General features: G+C 51.4%; 1 protein-coding gene across 1 annotated transcript; it reads left to right on the plus strand.

Moving 5' to 3' along the window:
* Positions 1 to 4,399: 4,399 nt before the first annotated feature.
* On the plus strand, positions 4,400 to 13,719 carry LOC121457961 (keratin-associated protein 4-3). Its single transcript, XM_041667058.1, has 5 exons — positions 4,400 to 4,684; positions 5,495 to 5,638; positions 5,840 to 5,995; positions 12,987 to 13,508; positions 13,659 to 13,719. Exons 1-4 carry the CDS (start codon positions 4,679 to 4,681, stop codon positions 13,098 to 13,100), a joined length of 420 nt encoding a protein of 139 aa, XP_041522992.1. The 5' UTR covers positions 4,400 to 4,678; the 3' UTR covers positions 13,101 to 13,508; positions 13,659 to 13,719.
* The last annotated feature ends 134 nt before the right edge of the window (positions 13,720 to 13,853 follow it).

Consider the following 13,853-nt stretch of genomic DNA (forward strand, 5'->3'; position numbering starts at 1 on the left):
ATACTCCAACCCGGCGCCAGCACATTCATTATTTAGCTCTTTGGTTTGTACCTGTCCTGAGTTTGTACAGTTCCAAGAAGGTCTGGTCCTCCCCTTTCTCCTGACACCAGAAAGCAAGCAAGCTTCACAATAGGTGAGATGGAGACTGACAACCATGGGTCCACTAATCTGTTCTTCCGTAGCTTGTCCTTGTGACCTTTGCTAAGCTTTGGACATTTTCTGAGCCTCCTACTGCCTGGGTCTGAATCCTAGTTTTGCCACTCACTCCCTTGCCGGGAGAATGTGTGGGGCTCGACTCCCCTGAGTCTTGGGATGCTTATGTACAAATAGGGATATCAGCAGGAACTCTACAGAGGGCTTCAAAAGGCCGGCATAAGGTGCAGTTCCTGTACGAGACCTCGCCGGGGTAGTCATTAATGACTGTCCGATTATGTGTGTTTCCATGGGACTTGGGATTAAAGCGAAGAGCCTTGGGCATGCCTTGAAAAACTCTACCGTCGAGCTACCCTGCTCTCAGTCTGGGAGACAGGGTTTTGCTGTGTAGCCCTGACTATCCTCAAATTAAGGCTCCTCCTGTCTTCTCTCCCGTATTCTGGAACCACAGGGGTGAGAGATGCTACTTTGGCCCAGGGCAAGGGCAGCTTCTCCATTCCCACGTGGTCAGGGCATAGATATAAGGCCTTTCATCTTCTTTGTGTTGGTTTTTGAGATGGTTTCTCCGTGTAGTTTTGGCTGTCTGGAACACTCTCTGTAGACCAAACTGGCTTTGAACTCAGAGATTCACCTGCCTCGGCCTCCTGAGTGCTAAGAACAAAGGCGTGGGCCTCCACCCTCTGAGGCTTTCATTTTCATATTAGGAATGTTGAGAAAACTCCCCCCTTCTCGTGTGTGTGTGTGTGTGTGTGTGTGTGTGTGTGTGTGGAGAGAGAGAGAGAGAGAGAGAGAGAGAGAGAGAGAGATGCACTCATGCTACAGCCTGTGTGTGTGTGTAGATCAGAGGAGTCTGTTCCTTCCTCCCACCTTTCCTTGGCTTTTGAGGGTTGAGTTCAGTTCATCAGACATGCATGTCTGAGCCATCTTGCCAGCCCAGGAGCCTTTTCTTAGTGTCTAGAAGACAACGCTGTCTGATAGCCAATGGAGGGGCCGGAATTATTAGATCAAAATGCTGCTTGATTGACTCCCTCTCAGGGTCACACCCAAGCCTGCCCAAGCTTCTCTCATCTGCTGGTCCCTCTGGATCTCCTGTCTCTCAACTGGTCCATGATGATGGGGAATATGGTATCCTTTTCTCACTCTTCTGGGTCAGTTCAACACTGTCCTATCTGACATCTTCAGCTGTGAACTTCAGGTAGAAGGAGCATGGCAGCCATTGGTTAGAGTAAAGTCAGTGTTCCCTACCTCCTACTGATGGTATAACGTGGGTAGAAGTGGGGCCTTGGCAAAGCAAGGCACATGCATCATCCCTCCTATTGGTTTGTCTGGTGCACTGTCTGCCCTCCTACACTCTGGAGGAGCCAATGGTAGGAACAGAATACCATCAGCAGTGAGTCTGGCCACTGCAGAGCATGGGTGTGCCTGGGGCCCTTGCCAAGGCTCACATCTCTCTGTTGGAAGGGGCTGAAGACAGGCGGTGGGGGGCTGGGGGAGCTTTTCCTTTCCTACAGGAGAGAGGAAACTGCCCTCATCCTGGTCCTTGAGACTCAGAAAGAAGAGAATCTCAAGGAAGCAGTCTGATCCCGCTTCAAATCAACCAACAATGCTGACTTCAGGGACTAGCCGAGCACTGTTCCTAGGGCTCAGTCATTCCCGAGAAGGCCAGAGGCTGTGTAGGAATGGCTGGGGCCCTGCTGCTGTGATTGAAGGCTGAAGGGGGATTCAGGACCTGGAAACTGTTGTGTGACAAAACTTTTTCCTGGGGAAACACACACCCCACCTACTCACCATCTACTCGCCCCAGATAGGCAGCCCAGGAAAGACCGAAGTACCCATATCACCAAAGTCCAACTTGGTTAGCCAATGAGTTTCGTCGGGGTTACTTACAGGAATATGGGTGTGGAGTTACTTAGAGGAGCAGAAATGACTCAAAGACATGTGTATGGTCAGAGCCCACCCCAGGGTAGGTGACAGCGCGGAAAGCAGAGAACCAGGAGCACACTGCAGTTAGCAGGCAGCTCAGAGAGTGTCCTGCCCACGTGACTCAGTTGGCCTAAACCTACTGGTCTCAGGGATCCTCACAGCTTGTCTTGCTGGAGAAAGACTCTCAGCAGGTGTCACTTACTCCAGCAGGTGGAGGCCTAGAGAACTGGTCAGAGTCAGAGACTTCCTGAAGCTGTTTTGAGTTGTCTACCTTTCTGTTTCAAGGGCTTCCCTGCAAGATGAAATGCTTCAGTCTTGGAGGAATCTGTATACAATAGTGGCACAGAGCCTGACATTTATTTATTTATTTATTTATTTATTTATTTATTTTCCTGAGACAGGGTTTTTTCTGTGTAATAGCCCTAGATGTCTTGGAACTCACTTTGTAGACCAGGCTGGCCTGAGCTCACAAAGGTCTACCTGCCTCTGCCTCTGCCTCTGCCTCTGCCTCTGCCTCCCGAGTGCTGGGATTAAAGGCGTGCGCCACCACCTGACAATTTCTGTGGTGTAAAGAGGCCCAAGGGAGCAGGCATAGTGGTGCACACCTTTAATCCTAGCACTGAGGAGGCAAGGCAGAAGCAGGCACATCTCTATGAGCTCAAGGCCAGCCTGGTCTACATAGCCAGGGCAGCCAGAGCTACATAGTGAGACTCTGGGGTGAGGGGGAGGGAGGGAGAGAGAAACAACCTAAAATAAAATAAAAAGTAAGTAAAAAATATAAAATGAAAAGGAAGTCCAGGGGAAGCAGCTGTGGTAAGTACATCAGGGACGGAATCTCTTCACATAGCAGGTGTGGGTGACACTGTATCACAGGCCTCCACAAGAGCTGTGTCTGTGTGCAAAGGCATGTGCGTGCACACATATGCAACCAGAAGGTTAGGAGTGACAGGGAAACTGAGCACAGCAGCAGCCAAGGGAACAGGTGCCAGATAACGCTCCCTCAGCAGGTAGAGTCAGAGCTGGATTCAGAGTCTTTAGTGTCAGGGGCTGTTGTCTTCTGGGTGGTCTCAAGGCCAAGTACTAGGAGCTTGGGTCGTGGAGATGAATCAGGATAAGCAGCGCGGCCCTGGCAGTCTGACCCAGGGGCCAGGCAGAAATGGAGACATTCAGTACCCTAGGACGAGGCTGCAGAGTGCGGAGCCCAACATGGTAACGTCTGCCTCAAGTGGGCAGCAAGACCCTGAAAGGGCACAGCTGAGCACAGGCCTGAGGGACGAGGAAGGAGTTCAAGAGAGGGAAAGGGAAGGGTGTTTTGGGCAGAGGGCAGAGCATCCCCAAGGCCTCAGAGCTGAGACAGTGCATGGCTCAGCATCCCTGAAGTAGATCTTCCGTGGACCACCGAAAGAACTGATCAGACACAAAGTCGTATCTATTTCTAGACGTATGTATGCCCTGTCCTCCAATAGAAAGACAGCAGGAGGGAAGGAAGTTTGCTTTATTCTCCGAGCTCTGGAGAGAAGCCAGGGGAGGCTGAGTAGATGGCTTTGAGTCTGCGAAGGCTGTGTTTTATCCTGCAGTCAGTAGGTGTTGGTAGTTCAGCATAGAACAGGACCAGGTGTGAACACCGCACTCAGGGGGCTGAGGTCGCTGCTGTGAGGCCCAGACCAAACCACACTACATGGTGTGAGTTTCAGGTCAGCCTGGGTCACAGGCCTCATCTTAGCAAACAAAACGTGAATGAAGGAGAGAAATGGGGGGAGGGGACAGACAGCCGGACGGGGATGGGGACAAGACACACGGGACTGGACTGGTGGACTGACGCTGGTGAAGTGAGAGGGGCCTGGCAGAGAAGAAAGGGAAGGCCTTGGGGACGAGGAACCTGGTGATCCCCTCACTTGCAAGCTTTTATCGTGAGACACAGTTGCCATTTAGTCAGAGCATCTGCTTTTTCGTGGGACTTGGGGGAGTCTTGCTCCTTGTCTACAATTGATCCTGCTCTTGCCCTTCTCCAGAAAATAAAGTTTAAAAACGCAGTATGTCTGAGGCAGGCAGTTCCCCCTTTGCAGTAGAGGGAGTGGACCCAGCCTGCCTCCTCCGACATCCAGCATCTGACGAGCATCCTTCCTGAGCCAGCGGTGGCGAGAATTCGCTACTTCCAATTCTGGAGGGAAAGCCGGGATGGTGGCGATTACCTAGGGTACGTGGTCGAAAAAGGCAAGGAGAGTACAATGAGGCGGGAATAGAGAGTTTGGGTCTCTGCGGCCGCCGTAGTAGAAGCACTGTGGTCCCCTTGGCAACGGCAAGAGGCAAGAAGCAGCGCCAAGCTCCTGGGCGGTGCTGGCGCCTTGGCGGTTCGGACCCAAGGCAGCGTGCTATCTGTAAACGGCCCGCGGGACTTGGGGACTGCTGAGGGCGTGGCTCAGGCGAAGAGAAGGTGCTGGATCCCGAGACCCCCGCCTGTCCAGCCGCCATCCGTGGGCCTCAGGTTTCCCCACTCAGGAAGAGAGGGAAGACTGGGCACCCCGGCCTAAGGGTACTCGGCTTTGAGCCCAGAATCTTCTCTTTTCTGCAGCTCCTGGACGGACTAGTGTTGACTTGCCCCATGGACGTGAGTCCAGTGCTATGTGCTCTCCTGCCTTTGAGCTTGGACTGGGGAGGGGGCTTTCTTTCTATCCAATACCTTTTAGCTCTGGACCAGAGCTGTGAGACAGTGCCCAGGGTGCACTTCCCGGGAGGTGGCACATTTTAGGGATCCCTAGCAAGATAGTGTGCTAGCAATCAAAGAGACAGTAAGCAATACAAGCAGAGGCCTAGGGGCCAGAGAGAGGATGGAGCCTGATTGCAGGGTATGGGGTGGGGGACGGAGTATCTAGGACTAGGGTGGGGAAGCTTTGTCCCTGAAATAAGCAGTTGTTGGGAGTCGCTGGTGGAGATGCCAGGGCAGTCTGATGTGGAAAGAAATGAGTTAGAAGAAGCGGGGTGCACAGCTTTAATCCCAGCACTTGGGAGGCAGAGACAGGCGGATCTTTGTGAGTTCGAGACCATCCTGGTCTACAAGAGCTAGTTCCAGGACAGGCTCCAAAACTACAGAGGAAACCCTGTCTCGGAAAAAAAAATAAAAAGAAAGAAATGAGTTAGAAGAGGGGCGAGGGCAGAGAGAGATGGGAAACCTGTCAGATCAGAGCTAGATACACAAATCTGTGCAGAGAAGTGTTCTGCAAAGGAGAGCAGTGTTTCACAGATATCTCTAAACTGACGGCAGGTACTTGATAGGAAGATGAGAATGGCTGAGATGGCCGAGGGACAGGGCAGAGGTGACTCAGTGCCCTGTGGACCTCTCACCTAGCTCTGTGCCCCTCCTGGCATCCTGTACAGCTCTTGCCCCACCTCACGCCCCTCCTCCTCTGTGCTTACCCAGACCTCCTCTGGCCCATGGAATCCAGCCCCAGCGTCCATCAGCAGCCCTCCCTTGCTGCTCCCTATCCCGGCTATCGTCTTCATCGCTGTGGGCGTGTATTTGCTGCTGCTGGGCTTGGTGCTGCTGACCAGGCACTGCCTGCTGGTGAGGAGCCTGGAGGGGCAGGAAGGGACCAGGAACCTGGTGATTAGTGTGTCCCCTCACCTGCCATTTAGTCAGCGCATCTGTCGCATGGGTCTTGGGACCAGGAGAGCCTTCTTATCTCCAGTTAGTCCTTCCCTTGTAGAGAGGAGGGCTGCCTGTCCCTGCTGTCTGGTCCAGATCCTGAGTCTTGTCATCTCCCAGGCTCAGGGCTGCTGCACAGACTGCAGCTCCCCATGCAGGAAGCAGACTGCCTCAGAGACCCAGGACTGTTGCTGGAGCTGCGCAGAAGCCTGCGACTTCCCTCTGCCCAGTCCAGCCCACTACCTGGATGCCTGCTGCCCTCATCCCAGCGAAGCTGTGAGTTCCGTTCTTAACGCGTTCTTAACCCTCTGGTCTGGGCATGGTCTGGGCCTTCATTTCTTTGTCTAACACATTTTTTTAAAAATATTTATTTATTTATTATGTATACAATATTCTGTCTGTGTGTCTGCCTGCAGGACAGAAGAGAGCACCAGACCCCATTACAGATGGTTGTGAGCCACCATGTGGTTGCTGGGAATTGAACTCAGGACCTCTGGAAGAGCAGGCAATGCTCTTAACCGCTGAGCCATCTCTCCAGCCCCCTGTCCAGTACATTTATTACTGAGCCGCAACCCTAGGTCAGGTACTGAGTCATAGGCAGACAGCTAAAGGCAACATGGCCGCATATCAGATTGTGTCTGGAGATGAATGGTACTTGAAAGAAAAGAAAATAGGATGACAGCTGGAGAAAGATGATTTGTGTGACGCTCCCAGTGCATGATCAGGACTTTTTTTTTTTTTTTTTTTTTGAGATAAGGTTTCTCTGTTATATAGTGCTGGCTGTCCTGGAACTCACTGTGTAGACCAGGCTGGCCTTGAACTCACAGAGCTCACTTGCCTCTGCTTCCCAAGTGCTGGGAATAAAGGTGAGAACCATCATACTGAACCTCGTAATCAGGACTTCTGAACAAAGTAGTTAAAAGAAAACAGGGTTGTAAGTGAAGCGCTTGTCTGGTGTGGACCGGGACCTAGCACTGACCTCAACAAGACGCCTTCTGTTCGTTGGGAGATATTTTCCAGAGAGCTCACTGCTGGAGGCTCTGTGCTGTTTCCACCAGCAACTCTGAGAGATGAGGATTTATTTAAATTTAACATTATTTAAAATTGTAAAATTTCGCTTGCAGCAGGGTCTTGCAGATAAGGCTAGCCTTAAACTCCTGGTCCTCTTGCTTCTGTCTCCTGAGTGCCGAGCCTACAGGTGTGCGCCACAACATCCTGGCTTAACTGTAATTTTTTTCTCTTCTGTTTACTTCCTTGTGGTTAGTTTAAATTTGTGAGAGGAGTCTGTGTCCAGTGACCTTGGCGAGAAAGTTGCTTTGGCCTTTGGCCTGAACCCTGCCACTGTTTCCGTGGGTCTGAGTTCCCTTTCCCCAGACCACTCTGGCTTTTCAGTGTGCTTCTAGGAGGCAGTGCTGTTCTTGCTTTATGCACATTAGCGCTTCTCTTCCCAAGTAAAATTCAATTTCATCTCAGCCGTAACCAGCTCTAGACTTCAGAGCCAGGGGCCCCCTTTGGTTCCGGAGACCTCGCTTCTAGCCAGCTGAAATGGCACGGGACCACAGCCTTCCAGACATATTTGCCTTTTAGAGGTTCTGTTCCCAGCAGGACTTCATAGGTGCCAAGACGGTGGAAGGCTTAATCTTATTTCTAAAATTAAATCATATTAATTATCAAGCAGGCTGGGTTTTTGCTGGTTTAGTTGTTTTGTTTGGCTTTGCTTTTTTGAGACAGGGTCTCACTATGTAACCCAGGCTGGCCTCATGCTCACAGAGATCCTCCTGCCTCTGCCTCCCCAGTGCTGGGATTACAGGTGGGTTTTACAATAAAAATCTATTTTTATTACTAAAGGTATTGTCTACGAAATACTCAGGTAGAAAGGCAAAGAGGTAGAGCACTCGGCTAGCATCACAGGAAACAAGGGAGTGTGCAGAGATAGGAGGAGCGGTCATCTTCCAGGTGCTCCGTGAAGTTGCCTTCTTTGTGTGTGTGCGCTACCCTCCTGACTACCGCGCATTCCTCCCTCCCTGCAAAGATGGAGCTCCGCCACACAGTCTGCTTCCTTATGACCATTTCAACTGCACATCGCACTTGGCCATGTGTCCGTGCCTGAACCTGGAGGTATAGATGTATTATTCTCTCCTTCTGCTCTCCTTGTGGAGGAATAAGAGGGCTTGGGGATGCTTGTGGCTTTCCCAGTGTTACACAGAAAAGCCTTGGCTCGCAAATGGCTCCACAGTTTAAGCTGCAATAGAATCCTCGAGGGAGAAGCTGACCTACAGAAGACAACAATTTTTACGTTTGTGGGTTTAAAAATGTTCAGTGTGATCAACCACCTTCTTGGACAGGGACTATTTTGGGCTCAGAGATTAAGACAACAGAGTTCCTGTCCTTGGAGTGATGACCTTCCTTAGCAGGGGGTAACAGACTGAGCCACCGCAAATTCTTAGCTTGGATTGACTGTGCTTGGTGTAAATCCCTGGCAGATGTTTTGACTTTCAAAATAAATGATGAGGACTGGCGATACAACTGAGCTGGGAGGGTGTTTGCCTAGTGTGCTGGAGGCACTGGGTTGATTCCCAGCACCACGTAAACTTGGTGTGGATGCCTTCCGGTTCACAGGCAACGGGCATTGCACAGGTGCACAAACACACACAAGGTCAGAATACTCATAGGCTCGTAATAACAATCAGAAGTTCAAGGTAAAGCTACGTAGGAAGTTCAAGGCCAGTATGGGCAAGCTACCCTATCTCAAAAATAAATTTGAGGGCTGGAGAGATGGCCCAGCAGATGAGAGCACTGGCTGCTCTTCCAAAGGACCTGGGTTTGATTCCCAGCAACCACATCAGACTCAGAACTCTTTCTGAGTCTATTTGAAAGAAGATAGCCACTGGCTGGGCGGTGGTGGCGCATGCCTTTAATCCCAGCACTTGGGAGGCAGAGGCAGGCAGATCTCTGGGAGTTCAAGGCCAGCCTGGTCTACAAGAGCTAGTTCCAGGACAGGCTCCAAAGCTACAGAGAAACCCTGTCTTGAAACACTAAAAAAAAAAAAAAAGATAGCTGTTCACTCTCACTATGAAGCCACTGCTGGAACTTGCTGTGCAGAGGCACAAGGGATCCAGAACACCTATCTCAAGGAGTTACCATCTCCTTCCCTATCTGTCCACATGGGGTGACAAGTCAGGGATCCAGCTTCTCAGGAAAAGCAATGAGCTGAGGTGCTGAGGTTGACTGTGAGAAGACAGGGTCTCCCACCTGTTGGTGCAGGGCTTCAGAATCTCGTGGACCTGAGAGAAGACAGGGTCTCCCACCTGTTGGTGCAGGGCTTCAGAATCTCGTGGACCTGAGAGAAGACAGGGTCTCCCACCTGTTGGTGCATGGGCTTCAGAACCTTGTGCACACGAGAAACTGGTCCTGTCCAGTTCCTGCTGGATCCAGAAAGAGATGTAGAGTGACCAAGGGGAGGCCAAGCTCACCCCGTCCTTGATTTGTCTTTCCTCCAAGGATATTAAAGTGCCTCTGTTCTCCGGGTTCCTTATGGTAACAATGCCAGCCAAAAAGGTTACAGAGCCTGTCTGTTTGGCCAGTGTAGACACTGAGGCTCACAGAAGATTGGGTGACTCCCTCGCCTGGGGTCAGATGCGCCAGCCAGACCACAAACCCGAGGTTTTCTTCCTCTCTGTAGGAGAGCCCTGCTCTCTGAATGATGGAGCCCTCGTTTCTTCCCTCCCTCATGTGTACAGTACACACGGAGCCACCGTGTGAGGCTTTGTGCTGACCCTGGGGACTCAGCAAAAATAAGCCAGACCATCTCCTTGTGCTCCCAGGGCTTACAATGTGGTGAAGGGCAGAGATAAATGAGCAGACAGTTCTAGGCACAGAAGGGGGTGACCAAAAACAAGCATGTCAGGCCTTCAGGCCTCTCGCTCACTTGTAGGTAGGTCTGGGACAGGATTCTAGTCTGTACTTTTTAACAAGCTCCTGTAATTTGGATGTATGTTAGAATTAAGAACTACCACTAAAGCGGGGCATAGTAGCACACGCCGTTGATTCCAGCACTCCGGAGGGAGAAGCAGGTGGATCTCTGTGAGTTCAAGGACAGCCTGGGCTACAGAGCAGCGAGTGGGGAAACCAGACGACGGGTGTGGCTCCCTTCACCGAGTGCTCACTAAGGATCTCATTTCGGTCCACTGGCACTCTGAAAAGTCAGTGCGATATCTGTCTCAGAGACGAGGAAACTGAGGCTCAGAACATAATTTAGCCAGGCAGAATTCACACCTAGGTCTTACTATTCTAGTGCGTGAGCACCAACTAGCCAGTAAAATGTCCAGCCCTCCCGAAGTCCAAAAGGTAAACCCCACCCAAGAACACGGGTTAACAGGCTGCAGAGTCATTAATGTACTTAAAACAGCAGAGGTCTTCCAGGGCCCATTGCTCGTGAGAGTCAAGAAATCCATTAGCCAGTTATTAATGGCTGGACTAAACCCTTCTGTGAACAGAGCCAGAAGACGCTTTTAATACCCTCTTTCCTGAGGTAAGGGCAGTGAAGTGTTCTGGCCAGTGGCTCTGTACACAGAGTGGTGGTGCGGTCCTCTAGAAACCCACAGACCTCACTTCATCCCCAGAGATGCCCAAATCATGCTCTACACAAAGAAGCCACTTCTCTTTCCCCTCCACTGACAGCCTTCGCCCCTGTTGACAGTAACAGGCCAGTTAAGACCCCTTCCCCTGGGCTGGCTGGGCTCCCCCCCTTGCTGGAGCCTCTCCTGACAGCCGATCTCTCTGGTCATCTGACACAGTACCCCGAAATCTCAGCTGTTGGAAAGGTCATTTCCCTATTCCTGGCTTGGCCCGGTTTCTGATGCAACTGTGGCTGTCACTAGCTTTGCTCGTGGCCTCAAGGAGCCAGCCTTCTGTCACACAGCCACCGGGGTGTGTCCACGCCAGTACCTTGGCCTGCCTCCCATCCATGCCTGGGGCAGTTGCAGATCATCCCAGTCCCAGCCCAGAGGAGCGAGGGTTGGTGTGTTGAATGTCCCTTCCTATCTCTCAGGACATTATGTCCACGAGACAGTCATCTCTCCTGGAGTTGAGAGGCCCTCTTCTGCCTTTCCCTAAAGAAGGCAAAGTGATATGCTTAGCTTAGTTTATACATTCAGCATCTATCTGTGGCTCAAACACCTGTTGAGCGTGTCTTCACCCTAAGTAGAGAACATGAGACCAACTGTCCTTGCCTTTGAAGCCTTAGAATGAAGCCAACATTCCTGGCCTTGGGAAAATAGACACAGGGAATCCCAGGCCCAGGGAAACCAACTCCAGTTCAAGCCAGTTTCTCTCTGGTTGTGTTCTTTTGGGCAAATCACTATGCATTTCCATTTTGTTTTGTAAAAAGCTCCCTTCCCCATTCAGAGCGGTTCAAAAGTAGAGCATTTGCCTAATGTTTATAGGTCCTAGATTCTACGCACTGAGGGAAAAAAGCCTTTTTTCTTTAGATTCATTTTACTTTATCTATGAGTGGCTTGCCTGAGGAAAACCCTACACCATGTGTGCCTAAGGACATCAAAAGGTGTCACAGCCCCTGGAATTTGGGATCTGGAGTTACAATGACTCCGAGCCACTATGTAGGTGTTGGGAACTGAACTCAGGTCCTCTGGAAGAGCGAAGATTGCTCTTAACTGCTGAGCCATTGCTTCAGCCCCTCATTTTATTTTTGTTTGTTTGTCTTGTTTGTCGTTTAGAGACAATTCATGTAGCTCAGGCTGACTTGAACTTCTCCTGCCTTCTCCTCCAAGTGCTGGGATTACAGGCTCAAGTCATGATACCTGGCTTAAAAAGTCAGGTTTATTTATTTATTTGTTTTTTGAGACAGGAGCTCTCTGTGTCTCTGGTTCTCAGTCTGTGGGTCACAACCCCTTCATGATCACATAGTCCTTTCCCAGAGGTTGCCTAAGACCACCGGAAAACACGAACGTTTCCAGCTGGCCTCGAACTCACAAAGATCCGCCTGCCTCTGCTTCCCGAGTGCTGGGATTAAAGGCGTATGCTACCACCGCCCGGCGCAAAATTAGTTATGAAGTAGCAACAAAAACTGTATGGCTGAGGGTCACCACAACGTGAGGTGTATTAAAGGATCGCAGCGTTGGGCAGGTTGAGAGCCACTGCTGTTATCTAGCCCTGGCTGCCGTGGAACTCAAGATGTAGATCAGGCTGGCCTCAAACTCACAGAAATCCACCTGCTTTAGCACTAGGAAGTAAGTGAGTTCTATTATGGCAGGCCACACAGTGAAATTCTGCCTTAAAACAAAGGCCAACAGAAGCCCCAAGTACTTGGTAGGTGGAAGCAGGAGGATTGTCAGGGTTTTGAGGCCAACCTAGGTGTCATAGTTCCAGATTAGCATGAGCTATACAGTGAGAACCTGTCTCACAAAGGAAGGAGGGAAGACATCTTGCAGTTTGGTTTGATGCCAGCAAGGAAGTCCAACACCCAGAAGTTACCTTCATGAGGACCAAAATGTGCTCTCCGTGTCCTGGCTTCCTCTGGGTTGCACAGGGCTCAGAGCGGAGCAGAGATGACCCCCCAAATTCTAGTCAGACTTAAAGCCAGTTTTTCACTGGTCTGCTCTCCTCACCCACGGAGCCCCTGCGCACTGGAGCTTGGAGGCTAGTGGAGTAGGCTAGTGTGCTACCGTGTGTGTCACTACTGGAGTAGGCTAGTGTGCTACCGTGTGTCACTACTGGAGTAGGCTAGTGTGCTACCGTGTGTCACTACTGGAGTAGGCTAGTGTGCTACCGTGTGTGTCACTACTGGAGTAGGCTAGTGTGCTACCGTGTGTGTCACTACTGGAGTAGGCTAGTGTGCTACCGTGTGTGTCACTACTGGAGTAGGCTAGTGTGCTACCGTGTGTGTCACTACTGGAGTAGGCTAGTGTGCTACCGTGTGTCACTACTGGAGTAGGCTAGTGTGCTACCGTGTGTGTCACTACTGGAGTAGGCTAGTGTGCTACCGTGTGTGTCACTACTGGAGTAGGCTAGTGTGCTACCGTGTGTCACTACTGGAGTAGGCTAGTGTGCTACCGTGTGTCACTACTGGAGTAGGCTAGTGTACTACTGTGTTTCACTGCTGAATTCTCAGCGTGGAGAATTGCTTTGTTTCCAGAGAAGGTGGATGGAACCCTCTGTTTCCCTGGGCAGGGGGACCTCCCTTCTCCAGTTGGAGGAAAGCAGACCCAAGTCCTGGTGCTGCTTCATCCACCCTTCTCTTCTCCCTCAGGGTTGGGCTCCTCGATGTCCTCAATGCTGTCCCTTGTGTGACTGTGCCTGCGCCTGCCAGCTTCCGGACTGCCAGAGCCTCAACTGCCTCTGTTTCGAGATCAAGCTCAGATGAAGGATGGGAGTGGGGGGCTTGTTCTTTGGGGAGTGGCCAGCCCCTAGGGCCCCCTCTAAAATGGCCCTCAGGACACCACTGCTAGGCCACTGGAATCACAGCTGGCAGGTCCAGCCTAACCTGGGAGCCTTGAGTGGAGGGCCTGGTTCCCTGCAGGACAGGATTCTGAGAGCCCTTGGACAGCTGAATTCAGTTCCTTTGGAGGGCTGGAAGGAAAAGGGGCTGGTGTTCGGCCCAGTGCCCCTACCCCTCGCCCCCTCCCTCCCTGGTAAACTATATAAGTGAAGGTGAGGATGCTGGACGTCGCTCACCCAGGCAACCGTATGAGAGGGCTCTGCCAACCTGGAATATTAAGATATAGGGACAGCCAGTCGCAGCCTGCCTATAGACTCCCAGTTAATTTAAGAGGTGAGTATCCTGCCTGTATTTGCTCTTCTTAAAAAAAAAAAAAAAGATACAGCCACCAGCAGGCCCAGAGAAAGAGGAGGGGACCAAAGGAGTCAGTGGGAGGCAACAACCAGACACCCTAGCAACCTTCCGACTTGCTCTGCCTTATAGATCCCTGGCCGGAGACTCTTCACCGCTCTGTTTTCAAGGAAGAGGTTCTTCTAAAGACCGGTGAGTGGGCAGGGGCACCTCCTCCCCTCCAGGCAACCCAAAGCTTCCTTTTTCTTCCCCGACTCAGGGGCCCCACGCTGGCATGAATGTCAGGAGCCTCAGGTTTCCCTAAATATAGGTCCCTGCCGCGGGATT

This window comes from Microtus oregoni, unplaced genomic scaffold (genome assembly GCF_018167655.1).
Source record: "Microtus oregoni isolate MIOR12 unplaced genomic scaffold, Mior012 000016F_ref0000370, whole genome shotgun sequence".
NCBI lineage: Eukaryota > Metazoa > Chordata > Mammalia > Rodentia > Cricetidae > Microtus > Microtus oregoni.